The 20690-nt window shown below is 33.0% G+C and overlaps 1 protein-coding gene across 3 annotated transcripts; it reads right to left on the bottom strand.

The window, feature by feature from the left end:
* Positions 1–3125: 3125 nt before the first annotated feature.
* On the bottom strand, positions 3126–20678 carry LOC139481659 (poly [ADP-ribose] polymerase tankyrase-1-like). Of its 3 annotated transcripts, XM_071265127.1 has the most exons (8): positions 20548–20640; positions 11767–11820; positions 9396–9475; positions 8432–8583; positions 8086–8152; positions 7291–7389; positions 6286–6505; positions 3126–4193 (listed from the first exon to the last, which is right to left on the bottom strand). In XM_071265127.1, exons 3-8 carry the CDS (start codon positions 9408–9410, stop codon positions 3718–3720), a joined length of 1029 nt encoding a protein of 342 aa, XP_071121228.1. In that variant the 5' UTR covers positions 9411–9475; positions 11767–11820; positions 20548–20640; the 3' UTR covers positions 3126–3717. The 3 variants fall into 3 exon arrangements, with proteins under 3 accessions (XP_071121228.1, XP_071121212.1, XP_071121220.1); XM_071265111.1 differs by lacking the exon at positions 11767–11820 and having other exon boundaries at positions 20548–20678; XM_071265119.1 differs by lacking the exons at positions 11767–11820; positions 20548–20640 and adding an exon at positions 20438–20541.
* Between the last annotated feature and the right edge of the window lie 12 nt (positions 20679–20690).

Genomic DNA, 20690 nt, shown 5'->3' with positions numbered 1-20690 from the left:
TGTAGACCAATTTGAAAACGGGACCAAAAATTAAGAATCTACATACACAGTTAGATTTGGCATATCAAAGAACCCCAATGATTCAATTTTTGATGAAATCAAACAAAGTTTAATTTTGGACCCCGATTTGGACCAATAATCAAAAATCTAAGTACATTTTTATTTGCCCGTGTCTGTTGTGACGTTTTTGATTTTAACAAACGCAACCTATGTATTACTGGTAAATTATTAAACCAGGGATATCGTTACCATAAATTACTTGAAACCTTTACTAAATTTTTCCATAGATATAAAGATTTGGTTTTGAAGTTTGGTTGTACCTGTAGAAAACTTATTTCAAACGGTATAGCAAATCCTTATTTTTACAGAAATGTTGTTAACCGTGCCCGGCAATTTAGAAATGATCCATGTAAACTTGTCACTCCTTTAAATAAACTTATTCTAAAAGGTTACCTATTCAATACTGTAATAAGATCATTGAATATTGATTTTATTGGTATAAATATTGATTTTGTTATCAGTAAATTAAAAGCTAACTAAATATACATATTCATGGAACTCCAATCTGTCGATACCTGTACTTTGGCGTTGCACAAGGTCATGTTTTTCTCTGGCTGTTTATGACGTCTTTACACTAAATCCATTGGATGTTGGATGTGTCAGATTGATAGTTTAGTCTTAGTTGCATGATTTTTTTATTAGTTGTTAGTGGCTTTGAACTAGCTGCTAGTACTCTCAGATCTGTTCATTGTGTCTTTTTGTGTCAGGATGTATAAGTACCGGGCCGCGTCCACTGTATTTTTGTCCATCTGATGAGTTAAGCCTTTTTCAACTGAGTTTTATAGTTCGTTCTTATGTTGTACTGTTATACCACTGTCCCAGGTTAAGGGGAGGGTTGGGATCCCGCTAACATGTTTAACTCCGCCACATTATTTATGTATGTGCCTGTCCCAAGTCAGGAGCCTGTAATTCAGTGGTTGTCGGTTGTTTATGTGTTACATATTTGTTTTTCGTTCATTTTTTTACATAAATAAGGCCGTTAATTTTCTTGTTTGAATTGTATTACATTGTCTTATCGGGGCCTTTTATAGCTCACTATGCGGTATGAGCTTTGCTCATTGTTGAAGGCTGTACGGTGACCTATAGTTGTTAATGTTTGTGTTATTTTGGTCTTTTGTGGATAGTGGTCTCATTGGCAATCATACCACATCTTCTTTTTTATATGTATACCATCTATAGATGACCTAGTGCTTATATCTCATCACCAAAACTTAACATTGACCAATGAACCATGGAAATAAGGTCAAGTTCAAATGAATCCTGTGGACTGGTAAGGTACCTCACAATCATCCTATAAATCAACTTGCAATGGTTCCATATACCAAATGCAGATAACCTATCACTCATTATTAGACAGAAATGCACATTTAAATAAGACATTTTAAAATAAGTGCTTATAACCATGAAAATAAGTTCAAGGACACTGTAACATATAAACTAATATATTGCATTCTGTAAACAATGTTTAAATTATCTAAGCCTTCTATATTGAAATATAAAACTTTATACAAATAGTTTATGCTGATAAACAACTCTTTGTGAGATGTGACAAAAATTCAAGACTTTTGAAGCCACCAAGAGTTTGTTGATCATTATGGAATATGTCACATGATCCTAATTAACTTCATAATAATATTGCTTTGGCCTCATTTCCTCAATTGTAACATCACAAAATGAGACTTAAATACAGAATTTGTATTTTACCATGAGTAGTAATATGGGTCCCACATATAGAGAAGGATTTGCATATACCCTTCCCAGGGGCGGATCCAGCCATTTTAAAAAGGGGGGGGGGGGGTTCCTAACCCAGGACAAAGGGGGGGTTCCAACTATATGTCCCCATTCAAATGCATTGATCGTCCAAAAAAAAGGGGGGTTCCAACCCCTGGAACCCCCCCTCTGGATCCGCGCCTGCTTCCAGAGCACTGAAGAAATTATATATTCAAAACTCAGAAATTCCTTACATCTTTGAACATCAAGGATTACAGGTTTGATGTGCTCATTGATAGTAATTCAGTTAAAATATTTCTTTGTTATGACAATATGTAATACTTATTTGATTCTCACAAGAGACATGTATATATGTTTCTGCTCTCACAAATACTGCTTAGTTTCACTTACATTTATGAGACCTTATAAAACCTGTTAAGGAGTGTATGTGTACATGTTGTTTCTGATATTTTAATGTGTTTATGCAGTGGTTTCAAATCAGCAGATGTGGATACCTTAGCTATCTATCTATAGAAGTGCCCACATTTTGACCCTGCTTTCCAAATTTAGTGCAATTAAATTTGTCTGTTAAAGTTACAACAAGAATGTGTCCATAGTACACGGATGCCCCACTCCCACTATCATTTTCTATGTTCAGTGGACCATGAAATTGGGGTCAAAACTTTAATTTGGCATTAAAATTAGAAAGATCATATCATAGGGAACATGTGTATTAAGTTTCAAGTTGATTGGACTTCGGCTTCATCAAAAACTACCTCGACCAAAAACTTTAACCTGAAGCGAACGGACGGACGCACAGACAAACGGAGGCACAGACCAGAAAACATAATGCCCCTCTACTATCGTAGGTGGGGCATAAAAATGTAGTCACCCTGCAAATGCACTATGCAGTCTTTTTGTTGTGTGATTTAGTGATCAACTTTAAATAGTTTCATTTAAAGGCATTCTTCTGAGCAACACTCCCTCGAAATGTGGTTGATCTAAAAGGAAATGAAGAAAATGAAAATTAATATTTCATGTATTTTTCAACGAGTACAATTTATGCCACTCAGTATGCATAGTGTGCCATGTTTACCACAGATCAATGTTAAATGACTAATTTTTAAACCTCCAATCAATCTGTTTTAGAACAATTTGTAAAGCACATCATGCACATATACATGCAAAAAAGGGCCAATAACATAGGACATGATGATCATGAAATAAAATTGTCTACGGAAAGGCAGATAAAGGATGCAGAGAAACACTACTACAGTAAAGACATTATATTGTCAGCAAGATTGACAATTATTTTCATTTCCTGAACTGCTCACATAATTTTGTGCATGTCACAATACTTTTCACATATTTATTCTGTTCTATAAACATGCATAATATGTCATATTACAAAATTAACTGTACATCAATGTTGTTTTTCTTCACAAATCACATAATATGTACACGTCATATTCAAAATTACATCCATGTTTTTGTTCTTTATTGGTTTTTTTTCTCAATCATATATGTCATATTACAATATTTATTGTACAACAATGAGTTTTACTTTCTTTAATGTTCTTTTCTCATATTCCATCATGTGTCCAAGTACAAAATTTACATTGATGTTTTGTGATTTCTTTAGTGTTTTTTTCTCAAATCATATGTCATACTACAATATTTATTGTACAACAAATGATTTTTACTTTCTTTAGGGTAATTTCTCAAATCACATAATATGTCTTACTACAAAATTTACATCAATGTTTTTTTGCTTTCTTCAATAGTTTTTCCACAAATCTGTAAGCAATGGGTATCTAATACCATTCTAAATGACTACATTATATTTTATTGTTTCTTGTGTGTTTATTATGCCATCATAGTCATAGAATAACCTAGGCCATGCACATGGGGCATTTTAGTAGATACTGAAGATTCGAAATAAAATCATCATGTTGGCACTGTTATTGGTCGTTCCATGTTCTGCATGAATCTAAATACTGAAATACCACAAACAGTTTCCATGATTTCTCCTACTTTAACAAATCCCAATTTTTCAAAGAAACCTACAGCACGACCTGCACTTTGAATTCTGATTGGTCGAATTTTATCATGACTTTTAAACTCATTCAATACTTTTTTCACCAACTTTTTACCAATTCCTTGTAATTGGTAGTCTTCTTTTACAAACATGAATGTTATCTGACTATAGTATTCGCTGTCAAAATTACTGCCGGGTGAATCCATCTTCAAGTCACAAAACTGGTAACTTATTTGACCAATGAGAGATACTTTGGAGGGTCGTTTTTCATAAACGAACCTGACTGAGTTGTTTTCTGGAATGTCACATACTTCTCCACAAACCTCTCGGGAAAGCTTTCTGAACTTGGTCCGGTTTGGATTGGTCCTTCCTTCTTTCTTTATTTCTGAAAACAGAAAAATACTTTGTATTATTGCTGTTTACAAAATTAATGTATCTATAATACTAAAATTATGAGGTCCAATTTGTCAGCCGTCATCACGTAAAAACGATGAATCAAAGAATTCAACTTTATACATAGCTAATATATGAGTGGTGTAGATTAAAAATTACACCACTCCAGACCCTTTTGTTTTCCACATAATTAATATTGCCAATAATTAACAAGTTCCGGGTCGAATCCGATACCGATACCAATAGTATATTCACCTGTTACCTATTACCTTATCTGTACGTTCCGCATCTGACAGGCACACCACCAAACGGTGTATTTAGGATTTTGCTATATACACGGGTCATAATCACAGGGTTGACACTACTAAATTCATTCATTGTCAAAATATTCCCTATTGTAGTATTTTAATCAGTAAGACTTTCTAAGATAACAATACTAATGACCTGTTGTTTTCCAAATAATTAATATTACCTACCAATCATTCAAAATTTCCAGTTTGACGGGTTCAAACAGAAAGATTTGAAAACAGAGAAAACTGTGTATCTTATAATCGGCTCAGATGACAATACCAATACTAAAATAGGGCTTAATTCAGTCACGGACCCGCGATATCACAGGTGTATTCTAGTATATTTGTAAATATGTTGTACTGGATATGCTGATGCTTGAATTATTATGTTTTTCTCTAGATTTCTGTTTTTTTATGTTGATTGATTGCTGTCTCATTGATGTATACAATTTTCCCAAGCTATATTTTTCAAAGAAGTCTGTGTCAAATATTAATTTACATTTTTGTATTCTAACATGTTTCTGATGTTGTTTCTGTTGTTACTCAGTCTCATGACAAATGAGACCAGAAGTAAGAAAGAGATTTCTGCTCAAATGCGGGAAAATCAATAAGTTAAAAAAAAAGTTAAAGATTTTGAAAGTACATTGGAAAATTATACTTCTTAATTCTTTTTTTTTTTTATGGATTTTTCTACTGTTATAGGGGACTTTGTCTCATTATTATTGCTCAGCTGTTTTAAACATAAATGCATGCCATGAACAATTAACGTCATACAATAGACAACCATAAGTTCAATGCATTTCCTTCAAAAACTCTGGTTTTAGTGATCATTTGTGCGGATAGGGGCATCATCATTTCCGTTCCCATGTTGAGCAATCAGTAGGAAAACTATGATGCTATATTGAACGAATTATTCGGAAAATTGAATCCTCATAATTGAGTCAGCACTGCTGTCATTAGGGAATTGTGATTTAGTACCACAGGCACTTGTTTCTGTCCATTGGAAGACCCACTATCAATGTATATTTACGAGTACCTGGTACTTGATGAACATTTAAAGTGCAGGGATACAGGTGATCCCCTCTATCTGGTAAATGACGTCATAAAGACGTGCATAATTGAAAGGATTTTCCCATGATGGACAAACTCGAAAGTGGTCTATTGGAACAGTGAAAGGCCAAATCAAGGATGTAGTTGAAAAGCATCGGAAACAAGATCTTATAAGGGACAACTAAATCCAAATTTATGTATTTAAACAAAATAAAACAAAAACTTTTTAAGTGTTATTTAAGTTTTAAAATATTATATACACATCATACATTTCCCCTTTCATTTTAGTTGATCAGTGAACACACATATTCGTTTTCTAGAAAGATAATTAGTTAATGTCCCACTAGTGACACCAGTTTATATAAGTTGTTAGAAAATACAAAACTGGCAGAACGGTTGAACCCAGACACAAATTATCTGATATTCAATTGCTCGATAGCGTATAAATAAATCAAATTAAACAGCTATCACTTATACAATGAAAGAAGCATTTTTAAGATGAATGAGCATCTCGGTTTGATATAATGACATTATAACATGCCAAAATTCAATATCTTGTTGATGAAAAAACCTAATATATGAAGGAGCTTGGTGGTTAAAAACCCAATTTTATATTGGCTTGAGGGGTGAATTGGAATAAATAATGCAATTTAAAAAAACATTTCACTCAATTACATTAAAAATGGTGGGTAAAAACCCCAATTGTGAATTCTTATCTGGAGCTCTGATATTTCAGTGTATTACCTACTAAATGCAGTGGAGTAGAATTTCTTCCTTGATTATCTCTACAATTGATATTTTCTTGTGTTGATAATTTCTGTTCTCGAGTCAAGTTTCTTTTTTCGGCAGCTTCTGACAATGCAGCATCACTTCTAAGTAAATCAGCTACATCATGATCACCTTCTTTGACAAGGTCCAATGGTGTGTTTCTATCCTTATTCTTTTTGGTTGCATCTGCTCCATGCTGAAAGCAAATTTAAAACATTTAAGACCTTCTGTGAATTTATTTTTATGTATTTAGAAAACTTGCATTTTCCTGGAAACTTGATTTTGTGGTCTTTTACAATTTATTTTTTATACAACTAAAAAGATTTGTTTTAAATGAACACTTTAATTTGTGGTAAACAATGTTATTAAAATTTGCTGTTACAAAATGATAGAAATTATTATAAATTAAGGAATGTATCTCCCTCATGCAAAGCTCTGATTCCTTTCACGGATTTGGCTATACTTTTTGGACCTTTTGGATTATAGCTCTTCATCTTTTATATAAGTTTTGGATTTCAAATATTTTGGCCACGAGCATCACTGAAGAGACATGTATTGTCGAAATGGGCATCTGGTGCAAGAAAATTGATACCGTTAATTTTATTACCAAGGAAATCAACAAAATTAGTACCAAATGAATAATATTTGAACATTTTGCTTTTTCCAAATAAAAGTTTGAAATAATAGTATTCTTATTACCAGCCATTCCATTCAAACTATGCTTTTTTTTGTTAGAATGTGTTATTCTATGTAAAACAGTCCAAAGAGGGTTAAATTGTACATGTCTGATGACCAAGAAGAAATTTTGCAACTTTAAAGTCAAGCAGTCATATATTCAACAATTGGACCAATATTTTGTTTTCCTTTTTCATTTTGACTTTACAAACATTAAAGAAGATTAGTTGATTTAAATTTCAATTTGCCTTCTATGCAAATGTATGAATGTATGTTGACCCTTGCTGTTTAAAATGTGTATAATACCTTCAGCAATAATTTACATATTTCCAATTTGCCTTTAGCTGCAGCTTCATGTAGAGGAGTAAACTTCCATAGATCTGCAACATTTACATCTGCTCCATGCTGAAAATACAAAGTATCAATGTAACCATCTAATGGCAATATCAGTGCATGAAAATAAAAACTTAAATCAGAGCTTTCCCAGAAAATTCAACTTGAACTATAAGTTTTGATTTAAAACTACTCAACTACAATATTTACAAATGTATATTTCGGCTGTTGTCTGCTCTATGGTCGGGTTGTTGTCCCTTTGACACATTCCCCATTTCCTTTCTCAATTTTATTAAATGCTTAAATAAACACATTGCTGTAACCCCCCATAATGCTCAATTCCCATGATATTTAACCAAGAAATTCTTTATTTTGTTAATAGAAAACTGTAATAAAATGGTGGATTTAAGGATTCCCACTATTATAATATGGCAGTATAATCCATTACAAAAACTTGGCATAGTGGTATGTCACAATAAAATGTCAAGTCAAGGTTTAAATGTAACGATGAAACAAACAGAATGTTTGAATGTTATAAATTTCAACTGATATGATAGAAAAATAGCCAGCTACTACAAAGTATCACAAAAGCGTTTGTCTTATCACCTTACACATTTGTCTATGCTATGCCAGTAGTTATATATTTTTTATGTACACTAAAGTTATTTCTTATATTGGTAACTTTCTAGTATAACAGTATCACTTTTCTTCTCCAACTAATTTTCCTGAAGTAGGCAATGCATCAGTTGTTCAAATCTCTAAATTAACCTTTATCAATAGTTCTGTTACTTCATAATGTCCATAACTACAGGCATTGTGTAAAGGAACCAGTCCTCTGAAAGATAAAAATATAAGTTCAAATATCCATTTAAATATTGTAGAAAGCAAGTACTTGAGTTAACTATTCAGTTTGTATTTAATTTGGTGGATGTTGAATTTGATTAACAACTAATTCTGGAGTTCAACAAATTACAAATTGTCAATAAAAACTCAAAACACCATTCAGTCTATAATGTATAATGTGAGGTCCTTTTCAACAATGACTTAATGAAAGCTTACTCTGAAATTTCTGTTGCACAGCACTATTCTTGTAAATTTGTATATATATAATTACCCTTTGTCTTTAGCATGCATGTTGGCATCATGCGTTAGTAAAAATTCAACCACAGTAACTCTGTTATATCCAGCAGCCACATGTAAAGGTGTTGAATGTCTTCCATCCAGGTCTCGACAGTTCACTGAGTGTGGGTTAGCTGATATTAACTTCTTTAAAAAAAATGTGTGTGATTTTAGGATATTCGCTTGTCATGTTTTGGAATTTTTGTCAGATTTTAGAAACCCTCAGGTTTTATCCATTTGAATGCCTTAAAAAAATTGCCCATTCAGGTATTGACCCCCATTTTTCTTTTAATAAATCTATTACGTACATGTATAATTATAAGCCATTTGTAAAAGTCTTATAAAATCTTATTTATTTTTTAATAGTTTTTGAGAAATTTAACTTGTCAATGATAAAGCTATGAAAAATCAAGAGAGAACATTTTCCCGCCATAATTCCAATGGATAATATCTCAAAAACAAGCTTTTAGCACATTGATATTTTTTTTGCTTTTTTGATTCCTCAATTAATCCCCTATCAATATATACTAGCGTTATGGAAAGCTATTTATTTTGAAATTGAGAAGTGAACTTCCTTAACTTTTAATTCTTAAATACTGAACATTTTTGGCAAGGATGGGTGTTATTCTAAAAAGAAAATAATAATATTTTAAAAGACACAGAGTGATCTATAGATTCTTATAATATGTTACCAAAGCAACCTAAAAACATGTTAATTACAATCAATGATGTATTTTTTTCATTCCCCAGGATCAAAAGAAACAAATCATTACTTATAAAAAATATTTTAAAATCATGCATAATGTTTCAAGTTAGCAAATAACCCAACCAATAATGAACTCCATTAAAACAGGTTTGTATCACAAGAACTCCCGATTTTCATTCCCATGTAAATAAATCTGAACCTTTGTTTGTTTGAATAATTCCTTTTGATGTCAACATCCGTTGAGTAAACCTACTTTAACTACCGCCATATCCCCAGCCTTTGCTGCCTCCAGTAACTGTATATCTACATCTGTACCTCCTACAGGGGGGTCTTCTGTAAGAAATGAAAAATATGTTATAAAATATAATCAATGATGATTGGTGGTAAACTTCAATGAAAAAGCAATGTCTTCCAAACTTTTACATGCTGTATATGATGGATTATACTGCCTATTGAAAAGAGGGATTTTTTTATTATTAAAAGTGTATTAAAACTAGAGGCTCTCAAGAGCCTGTGTCGCTCACCTGTATTTACTGATGCTTTGTAAATCGTGTAAAATTAGGTGAATTGATAGTATTAGATATTAGATATTCATCTATAATACTAAAATTGTCAGCCGTCATCACGTAAAAACAACAAATCACAGAATTCAACTTTATATATAACTAATATAGTACAAAGGTGTAGATTAAAAATTACACCACTCCAGGCCCTTTTGTTTTCCACGTAATTAATATTGCCAATAATGAAGAAGTTCCGGGTCGAGTCCGCTACCGATACCAATAGTATATTCACCTGTTACCTATTACCTTATCTGTACGTTCCGCATCTGACAGGCGCACCACCAAACGTTGTATTCAGGATTACCGGTAATATGCTCTATACACGGGTCATAACCACAGGGTTGACACTACTAAATTGTCAAATTGTTACCTATTGTAGTATTTTAATCAGTCAGACTTTCTAAGATAACAATACGAATACTAAAAATCTGGACTAAAAATAAGGCGTATAGGTACAGTTTTCAATTTGTTAGTGGGCAAGACGTAAAACAGCAAAGCAAAGAATTCAACTTTACTTATAACTTATATAGGACAATGCTGTTGAATAAAAAATACTCCATTCCAGGACCTTTTGTTTTCCAAATAATTAATATTACCAATAATTGATAAGTTCCAGTTCGACAGGTTCAAACAGAAAGACTTGAAAGCAGAGAAAAACTGTGCATCTTATAATCGGCATGACTTTAACAGATGACAATACTAATACTAAAATAAGGCTTGCGCATAGTTATATACCGTACTTTAATTCAATCACGGACCCGTGATATCACAGGTGTGTTCTAGTGATATCTAAGATTATAAAAAACTGCAAAATTTCTGTAAAACTACCAACTCAGGGGCAGCAACCCAACAACGGGTTGTTGGATTCGTCTCAAAATTTCAGGGCAGATAAATCTTAATCTGATAAACATTTTTGTCTCCCATCAAAGTTGCTCTAAATGCTTTAGTGTCAGAGATATAAACCAAAAACTGCATTTTACCCCTATGTTCAATTCTAGACATGTTGGCCATGTTGGTTGGAAGGCAGGGTCATCTGACACAATTTTTAAACTAGATACTCTAATGATGATTATGGACAAGTTTGGTTTAATTTGTCTCAATAGTTTCAGAGAAGAAGTTTTTGTAAAAGATTACAAAATTTTACGAAAAATTGTAAAAAAATGACTTTAAAGGGCAATAACTCCTTACGGGGTCAACTGACCATTTTAGTCATGTTGACTTATTTGTAGATCTTACTATGCTGAACATTATTGCTGTTTACAGTTTATCTCTATCTATAATAATATTCAAGATAATAACCAACAAGAGGCTGTCACAACAACAGCAAACCGGATTTATTAACATTTATTTCTCTCCTGGCAATATCACAAGAACCATAAGGCAGCAACCATTTGATTTTCTGGGGGGGGCTATGTTTTTTTTTCTGTGCAAACTTTTTTTTTCGCCTTTGGCGAAGAACAATCTATTTTTTTAGCGACAAACCGAAGACAATTTTTTTCTTTCAATTTTAGCATTACATATAGTGGCAGCTGAGGGTGAAACAAACAATTTTTTTTACTCAGGGTCCAAAACAAATTATTTTTTTCACCAAAACCTGGAAACAAACTTTTTTTTCCAAAAACAATTTCACCCTAGTCAGATTTGCTCTAAATGCTTTGGTTTCAGAGTTATAAGCCAAAATCTACATTTTACCCCTAAGTTCTATTTTTAGCCATGGCGGCCATCTTTGTTTGTTGGCCGGGTCACCAGACACATGTTTAAAACAAGATACCCCAATGATGCTTGTGGCCAAGTTTGGTTACATTTGGCCCAGTAGTTACAAAGGAGAAGATTTTTGTAAAAGTTAATGACGACAAAAGACGCCGGACGACGGTCGCCAAGTGATGAGAAAAGTTCACTTGGCCCTTTGGGCCAGGTCAGCAAAAAATCTAAAGTATGATTCTTTTTGTTCAATCATTAATGAATGTGAAATAGTGAAATAATAATATGCTTTTATCAGCTAAAATGGTTCAATTTTGTCAAATAAAGCTTATAAACATTGATAATGAATTATTTACTTACAAGTGAATAATTCGACCTCATTTAAACTGTATTCATGTGAACTCCAATTTAACCCTGTAGAAATTAGAGATAGAATAACACATGCATTGGCTGTGTATGGTTATTTAAAGGAAAAGTATGTCAACATTGAAAGTGAAACAAAGGTAAATAATTTGATAGACTAATTCGATCCACAAAAAATCTTTCTTATAAAGGTAAAAACGACGATAATTATAAATTCATAATTTATAAAAAACAAAATTTAATAGACCTATAAAAATCCAATTGCACCAGTTGCTTAATCTATTCATATCTATGTTTATGTATTTATTGATTATATGGTCATAGAAGGTCAACTCAATAGTTAATTAGATGATGTCTTGGCTAAAATTCTTACGAAATGAAGTTACATCTTATTGAGACCATGTCTTGTAAATTGTTTATTTTATACTTTTGATAGTTTGGAAAAATGTTTTACATTGTTAATTTGTTATAAATAAAATATTAGAATTTGAGTCAAATCGGTGAACATGAATTTCAATCTATCAGAACATCGGATTTTAATGAGATTGCATGAATTTGGCAGCTAGTGCCCCTTTAACATAAATTTCAAGCAGCGTAAGGGAGGTCATCAAGTAATCAAACATATATATAACTGTATTCTTTAAATTTTAATTGGAATTGGATTACCTCTCTTACACTGCTTTTAAATTGTCTAAATTGTCCTTTAACCAAAAAACCTTGTTTCCCCCCTTTGATGCCCCTTATAGCTTAATGATTTGATCCATTACCACCTGTAACCATCCTTTTGTAGTATGAAAACTTGTGGTATAATTTCAGAGAGATTTATACACTTAAACACAAGTTATTGACTGAAAACTACAAAAATGCTTATTTGGGCCCCAAAACTCAATTCCAGCCTTTACTTTGTAGTAAGAAACCTTGTATAATTTCAGAGAGATCCATATACTTAAACACAAGTTATTGTCTGTAAACTAGAAAAATGCTTCTTTTTGGCCCTTTTTTGGTCCCTTATTCCTAAATGTTCAGGGTTATATTAACCCCAAACTGACACCAAGCCTACCTTTCATTATATGGAACCTTGTAGTACAATGTCAGAGAGATCCATACAGTTAAACACAAGTTATTGTCCCGAAATTTCAAAAATGATTGTTTTTGGCCCTTTAATTCCTAGACTGTTTAATGCCCCATAACCCTTAAAATAAATCCCAACCTTATACTTAATGGTATGAACATTGTGGTACAATTTCAGAATAATTGAAATACTTATACACAACTTATTCCTAAACCAATGGGACCATAACCCCTAAAATCAATCCAAACCTTACTTTTGTGGTTATAAACATTGTGTTAAAATTTTATTGATTTCTATTTTCTAATACTAAAGTTGTTTCCCCGAAACCATCCGTTTTCAGACGACGTGATACCAATATACGACCACAAAATTTTTGCGGTCATATACAAACTACAAACTTTCTTAAAATTACCAATTCAGGAGCAGCAACCAACAACAGGTTGTTGGATTCGTCTGAAAATTAATGGGCGGATAGATCTTAATTCTGAAAAACATATGTACCCCTTCAGATTTACTCTAAATGCTTTAATTTCAGAGATAGAATCCAAAAACTGCATTTTTCCTATGTTCTATTTTTAGCCATGTCAGCCATCTTGGTTGACAGGTGGGGTCATCGGACACATTTTTTTAAATTAGATACCCTAGTGATGATTGTGGCCAAGTTTGGTAAAATTTGGTCCAGTAGTTTTAGAGGAGAAGATTTTTGTATAAGTTAACAGACGACGACGGACGCCAAGTGATGAGAAAAGCTTACTTGTCCTTTCAGGTCAGGTGAGTTAAAAATAAATACTATTTAGCCAAGCTCATTATGTTGAACAGTAAAATTGAGAATGAAAATGGGGAATGTGTCAAATAAACAACAACCCGACCATAGAACAGACAACAGCAGAAGGTCACCAACAGGTCTTCAATGCAGCAAGAAATTCCCGCACCAGGAGGTGTCCTTCAGCTTATGAGATCTCAAATCGCCTCCTATACCTCAAGCCAATGTAAACAAGAGGCTCTCAAGAGCCTGAATCGCTCACCTTAAATTTTTTGCTTAAATCTTCAACAATGATTATTTTGGGTTTTCAATTTATATAAATGGTTCTTCGATTCTGTCATATCTTCTTCAAAAAGCAAAAACAAGAGTGGACACACTGAAATGTCTCGTTTGTCTTGTGTTCATAATATAATTTATTCTGAAGTATAAAAAAACATTGTATACCCCAAGCATTACATTAAATTAACTGTACTTGAGATGAAGGCGAGATAAACCCTTTCAGACATAAATGTAGTTCATACACTCATTCCATACAACAAATCGAGTTTACCTATTGCTAAAAGTATCTCAGAAATAACCTCATAAAAAAATAACTTTGACCAATGAACCATGAAAATTAGGTCAAGATCAACCTACACTTACTAAACAGACATACACACCTTACAATTACATGTATTCCCTACACCAAATATAGTTCTACTATCGCTATAGTATCTGATAACTAGAGGCTCTAAAGAGCCTGTCTCGCTCACCTTGGTCTATGTGAATATTAAACAAAGGAAGGAGATGGATATGACAAAATTGTGTTTTGGTGATGGTGATGTGTTTGTACATCTTACTTTACTGAACATTCTTGCTACTTACAATTATCTCTATCTATAATGAACTTGGCCCAGTAAGTTTCAGTGGAAAATGTTAGTTAAAATTTATGAAAATTGTTAAAAATTGACTATAAAGGACTATAACTCCTTAGGGGTCAATTGACCATTTCCGTCATGTTGACTTATTTGTAAATCTTACTTTGCTTAACATTATTGATGTTTACAGTTTATCTCTATCTATAATAATATTCAAGATAATAACCAAAAACAGCAAAATTTCCTTAAAATTACAAATTCAGGGGCAGCAACCCAACAACAGGTTGTCAGATTCATCTGAAAATTTCAGGGAAGATAAATCTTGACCTGATAAACAATTTTACCCCTGTCAAATTTGCTCTAAAGGCTGCGGTTTCAGAGTTATAAGCCAAAATCTACATTTCACCCCTATGTTCTAATTTTAGCCATGGCGGCCATCTTGGTTGGTTGGCCAGTTCAAGGGACACAATTTTAAAACTTATTACCCCAATGATGATTGTGGCCAAGTTTGGTTTAATTTGGCCCAGTAGGTTCAGAGGAGAAGATTTTTGTAAAAGATAACTAAGATTTACAAAATGGTTAAAAATTGACTATAAAGGGCAATAACTCCTAAAGGGGTCAACAGACCATTTTGGTCTTGTTGACTTATTTGTAGATCTTACTTTGCTGAACATTTTTGCTGTTTACAGTTTATCTTTATCTATAATAATATTCAAGATAATAACCAAAAACAGCAAAATGTCCTTAAAATTACCAATTCAGGGGCAGCAACCTAACAACGGGATATCCAATTCATCTCAAAATTTCAGGGCAGATAGATCTTGACCTGATAAACAATTTTACCTGATGACAAGTTTGCTCTAAATGCTTTGGTTTTTGAGTGATAAGCCAAAAACTGCATTTTACCCCTATGTTCTATTTTTAGCCATGGCGGCCATCTTGGTTGGCTGGCCAGGTCACTGGACACATTTTTTTATCTAGATACCCCAATGATGATTGTGGTCAAGTTTGGTTTAATTTGGCCCAGTAGTTTCAGAGGAGAAGATTTTTGTAAAAGATGACTAAGATTTACGAAAAATGGTTAAAAATTGACTATAAAGGGCAATAACTCCTAAAGGGGTCAATAGACCATTTTGGTCTTGTTGACTTATTTGTAGATCTTACTTTACTGAACATTTTTGCTGTTTACAGTTTATCTCTATCTATAATAATATTCAAGATAATAACCAAAAACAGCAAAATTTCCATAAAATTACCAATTCAGGGGCAGCAACCTATCAACCAGTTGTCCGATTCATCTCAAAATTTCAGGGCAGATAGATCTTGACCTGATTAACAATTTTACCCCTGTCAGATTTGCTCTAAATGCTTTGGTTTTTGAGTTATAAGCCAAAAACTGCATTTTACCCCTATGTTCTATTTTTAGCCATGGTGGCCATCTTGGTTGGTTGGCCGGGTCACCGGACACAATTTTTAAACTAGATACCCTAATAATGATTGTGGCCAAGTTTGGTAAAAATTGGCCCAGTAGTTTCAGAGGAGAAGATTTTTGTAAAAGCTAACGACGGACGACGACGACGGACGACGGACGCCGGACGCCGGACGCCGGACGCCAAGTGATGAGAAAAGCTCACTTGGCCCTTTGGGCCAGGTGAGCTAAAAAGACCAAATCATTGATGATTTAACATTGACCAATGAACCAAAAAATAAGGTCACGGTCAGATGATTATTGCTAGACAGACATGTACACCTTACAAACATTCCATACACCAAATATAATTGACTGGATGCTAATAGTATCTGAGAAATAGGCCAAAACACAAACATTTAATTTTGACCACTGAACCATGAAAATGAGGTCAAGGTCAGATGACACCTGTCAGTTGGACATGTACACCTTACAATCATTCCATACACCAAATATTATTGACTGAATGCTAATAGTATCTGCGAAACAGACCAAAACACCAAAATTTAACTTTGACCACTGAACCATGAAAATGAGGTCAAGGTCAGATGACACCTGCCAGTTGGACATATACACCTTATAATCATTCCACACACCAAATATAGAAGACCTATTGCTTATAGTTTCTGATATATGGACTTAACCCTGTAAACTTAACTTTGTTCACTGATCCATGGAATGAGGTCAAGGTCATGTGAAAACTGACTGACAGACATGAGGACCTTGCAAGGTACGCACATACCAAATATAAATACTTATTATTACCTATTTATACTTATAATTAGTGAGAAATTAACATTGCAAAATATTTGAACTTTTTTTTCAAGCGGTCACTGAACCATGAAAATGAGGTCAAGGCCAATGGCAATGGTCATATGATCTTCTGAATATTTTCAACCCTTACCTGTTTTGCTTCAACTCCTTTAGTTTTTGAGATTTTTAAAGCCCAACACTGTATATATTATCCCTATGTTCTCCTTAGCCATGGCGGCCATGTTTTAATTTTTTTTTAGATATATATACTAAACACAATATGGATCCTTTAGCCTTAGTTTAGCTCAAATTGGTTTATAAGTTTCAGAGGAGAATATTTTAAAAGTTAAACAACATGATGAACTAATTGTGTAAAGTTGAGTTAAAAGGCCAATATTCTAAGGGGTCAAAAGCCAAATTGGTTATTATGCTTTGCTAATTGTTGAAGGCTGTACAGTAACCTATAGTTGTTAATTTTTGTGTCAGCTGATGGATCTTGACTTAATAAACATTTTCACACCTGTCAAATTTGCTATAAAAGCTTTAGTTTTTGAGATATAAGCCCAAAACTGCATTTTACCCCTATGCTCTATTTTTAGCTATGGCAACCATATTTTTTGACAAAACAGAAAATAAAACACAAACTTTATTTTAGACACCTTAATGATAATTCAGCTTAAGTTTGGTGGAAATTGGTTCAGTAGTTTCAGAGGAGAATATTTTTTAAAGTTAGCAAATATGATGAACAAATTGTGTAAAATTGTCATTAAAGGACAATAACTCCTTAAGGGGTCAATTGACACTTTTGGTCATATGAACTTATTTGTAGATCTTACTTTGCTGAACATTTTTGCTGTTTACAGTTTCTTTTTATCTATAATAGTATTCAAGATAATGACCAAAAACTGCAAAATTTCCTTAAAATTACCAATTAAGTGGCAGCAACCCAACAATGGGTTGTTTGATTCTTCTGAAAATTTCAGGGATGATAGATCTTGACCTATTGAACATTTTTACCCCCCTCCCCCATCAGATTTGCTCTAAATGCTTTAGTTTTTGAGATATAAGCCAAAAACTGCATTTTACACCTATGTTCTATTTTTAGCCATGGCGGCCATGTTTTTTGATGAAATGGGAATTAAAACACAAACTTTATTCTAGATACCCTAGGAATCAATCAGATGAAGTTTGGTTTGAATTGGTTCAGTAGTTTCAGAGGAGAAGATCTTTGAACTAGTTTACGACGACGACCACGACGACGGACGACAAGTGATGGCAAATACTCACATTTCCTTTTAGGAAAGGTGAGCTAAAAAGTAAACGCATAACAATACACACATTAAAATTCAGTTCAATAAAAGTCTGAGTCTAATGTCAGAAGATGTAACCAAAGAAAATAAACAAAATGACAATAATACATAAATGTCAACAGACTACTAGCAGTTAACTGACATGTCAGCTTGCCTGCTCTAGACTCCAATTAAACTTAAACTGATTGAAAGATTATGTCTTCATCATATGAATATCAGGTACAATCCTTCCCGTTAGGGGTTTAGTATCATACCATCATAACATACATGTATATGAGAAGAACATAACCTGTGTCATGCCAACAACTGGTTTTTAAATAAATGTGTTGAGTTCCGATACAAAGACCCTATAAGTGAATCAATATTAACGCCAATAAATGCAATCTTTAATGACCTGACAACAGTATCGTAACTATATCCCTTCTTAATAAGTCTTAATAAGTGTTCACTTTATATTTGCTTGCTTTTATTACATGTAGATATTATGATAATTATCATGATTCAAACATCAATGTTCATACAATCCAAATTTCTTATAAATACTGGCTTGACTAGCAAAATGATATCAGTATCACAATGAGTTAGTCCAAGAGAAAGTTCTTCTTTAAAAGAAATTCTGATGACATTGAATCATCAGTACAAAGTTAAAGACGAAGAGTTAGTCCAAGTTAAAGTCTTTCTTTAAAAGAAAACCTGATGACATTGAATCATCAGTACCAAGTCAAAAACCAAGAGTCTGTCAAAGTTAAAGTCCTTCTTTAAAAGAAACCCTGATGACATTGAATCATCAGTACCAAGTCAAAAACCAAGAGTCTGTCAAAGTTAAAGTCCTTCTTTAAAAGAAACCCTGATGACATTGAATCATCAGTACCAAGTACATTAAAAGACCAAGAGTCACTGACCCACTACACCAAGAATTGATAGATATAGAAAAATATTCAGATTTGGACAAATATTTATTTTTCTTTCAACATGATATCCCAGAACTCCCAAGAAACATCACTTCTGGTGAATATAAAATATAAAACTCGGTAAAATTTGATGGACCCTAATTTCCTGAACGTTCGATTTCTATTATCCGGAAATTGGGGTCTGTCAAATTTTTATGAGATTTTAATTTTATATACTCTTCAGAAGTGACATATTTTGGTAGTTCTGGGATATCATGTTGAAAGAAATATAAATAATGTCCACCTCAAATGGAATCGTATCTTGTTTTATCATTTCTTTTGGATATTTCTGGAAATATTTTGTATCAATAAGCACAAAAAAGGAAGGACTTTGTTACTACGTTAAAATTTCCAGCCGGCAATAAAAATTTCATGTCAAAATTAGGTCGCAAAGTCCCCCCCCCCCCCCCCCCCAACCCCCCTGAGCCAATGGTACAAGTCTAGTCCAAATAATTATGATGTCTGGCAAGGCTATTTTATTTTTTTTCTGGGACGCCTTCCTACGATGTCATAACGCCGAAGCCATTTTTTACGTCTGGAGTTTGAGAGCAAATTTTGAGGGGGACTAGTCTTTGAGACCTTATTTTTACGTTATTACAAAGTCCTACCTTTTTTCTGTATATTGATGTTAAATATTTCCAGAAATATCCAAAAGAAATAATAAAATAATTTTATCTCAGGCATAGATTACCTTAGCTGTATTAATTTGGCAAAACTTTTGGGAATTTTGGTCCTCAATGCTCTTCAACTTCGTATTTTAATTGGCCTTTTTAACTTTTTTGGATTCGAGCGTCACTGATGAGTCTTTTGTAGACGAAACGCCCGTCTGGTGTATATACTAAATTTGGTCCTGGTATCTATGATGAGTTTATTTATAAGATGCGATTCCATTTCAAGGGGGCAAATATTTTTTTGTTTCAAAGAGATTTCCCACAATTACCAAAGAAACGTGACTTCCGGTGAATATAAAATATTAAAATCGGTTAAATTTGACAGACCCGAATTTACGGATAATGTAAATCGAACGTTCGGGAAATTCGGGTCTGTTTAAATTTTACTGATTTTAATAATTAAAATATAATTATTTGGATTAGTATAAGTCTACAGATTGCTTGAAAGCAATTGTATCCCAAAAATGTCGTTTTGTGTGGATGTGAATTCAGCATTATGACGTCATAGGAAGGAGTCTCAGAAGAAGAAAAAATAGCATTGCCAGAAGTCATAATTATTTGGACTAGGGGTGATGCCAATATGAATCCTCTAGATTTTTCATCTATTTGAAGGGGATTACTGATAATTTATATTGCCGATTATTTTTAACCAGAGTATATAGATATCATATAGTATAATTAAAATCAAAATGGAGATATTATATAGTGTCTTTAAAAATATTAAAAGAGTAAAATTATTCAACTGGTGTCGATATATTATATATCAATTAAATTAATTTGTATTGAAGTCTATGGAAAATCCAGAGGATTCTTATTGGCATCACCTCTCAACATTGTTTACACAACACAAATGCTAATCATTGATTGGTCAGTTACATGTTGTAATGTCACTGCAGATCTGAGAATTTCAAAAAGTGGTGAGTCCAGGACTCACCATGAAAAATTCCTATTGAGAATGAGTTGTCAAGCTGACTATTTTTTGTTGTCATTATTAATTGCTGTTTCCCGCCATTTTCAAAACCGGATACAGTAATGTAATCGCTAAATCATGAACCCTGTTTAGAGGTTGTTAGCTCC

Source organism: Mytilus edulis, chromosome 1 (genome assembly GCF_963676685.1).
Source record: "Mytilus edulis chromosome 1, xbMytEdul2.2, whole genome shotgun sequence".
Lineage (NCBI taxonomy): Eukaryota > Metazoa > Mollusca > Bivalvia > Mytilida > Mytilidae > Mytilus > Mytilus edulis.
The sequence above is the reverse complement of the archived record's forward strand: the minus strand, read 5'-3'. Positions and strand labels throughout refer to the sequence as shown.

Excerpts from the sequence above, each read along its gene's own strand:
- LOC139481659 (XM_071265111.1), bottom strand. The coding sequence starts at position 20,602 with ATGACAACAAAAAATAGTCAGCTTGACAACTCATTCTCAATAGGAATT. Across the intron at positions 8,584-9,395 it reads GGGATATGGCGGTAGTTAAA|AAGTTAATATCAGCTAACCC; the intron begins GTAGGTTTACTC and ends TTTTTTTTAAAG. Across the intron at positions 4,194-6,285 it reads TACTCCACTGCATTTAGTAG|AAATAAAGAAAGAAGGAAGG; the intron begins GTAATACACTGA and ends TTCTGTTTTCAG.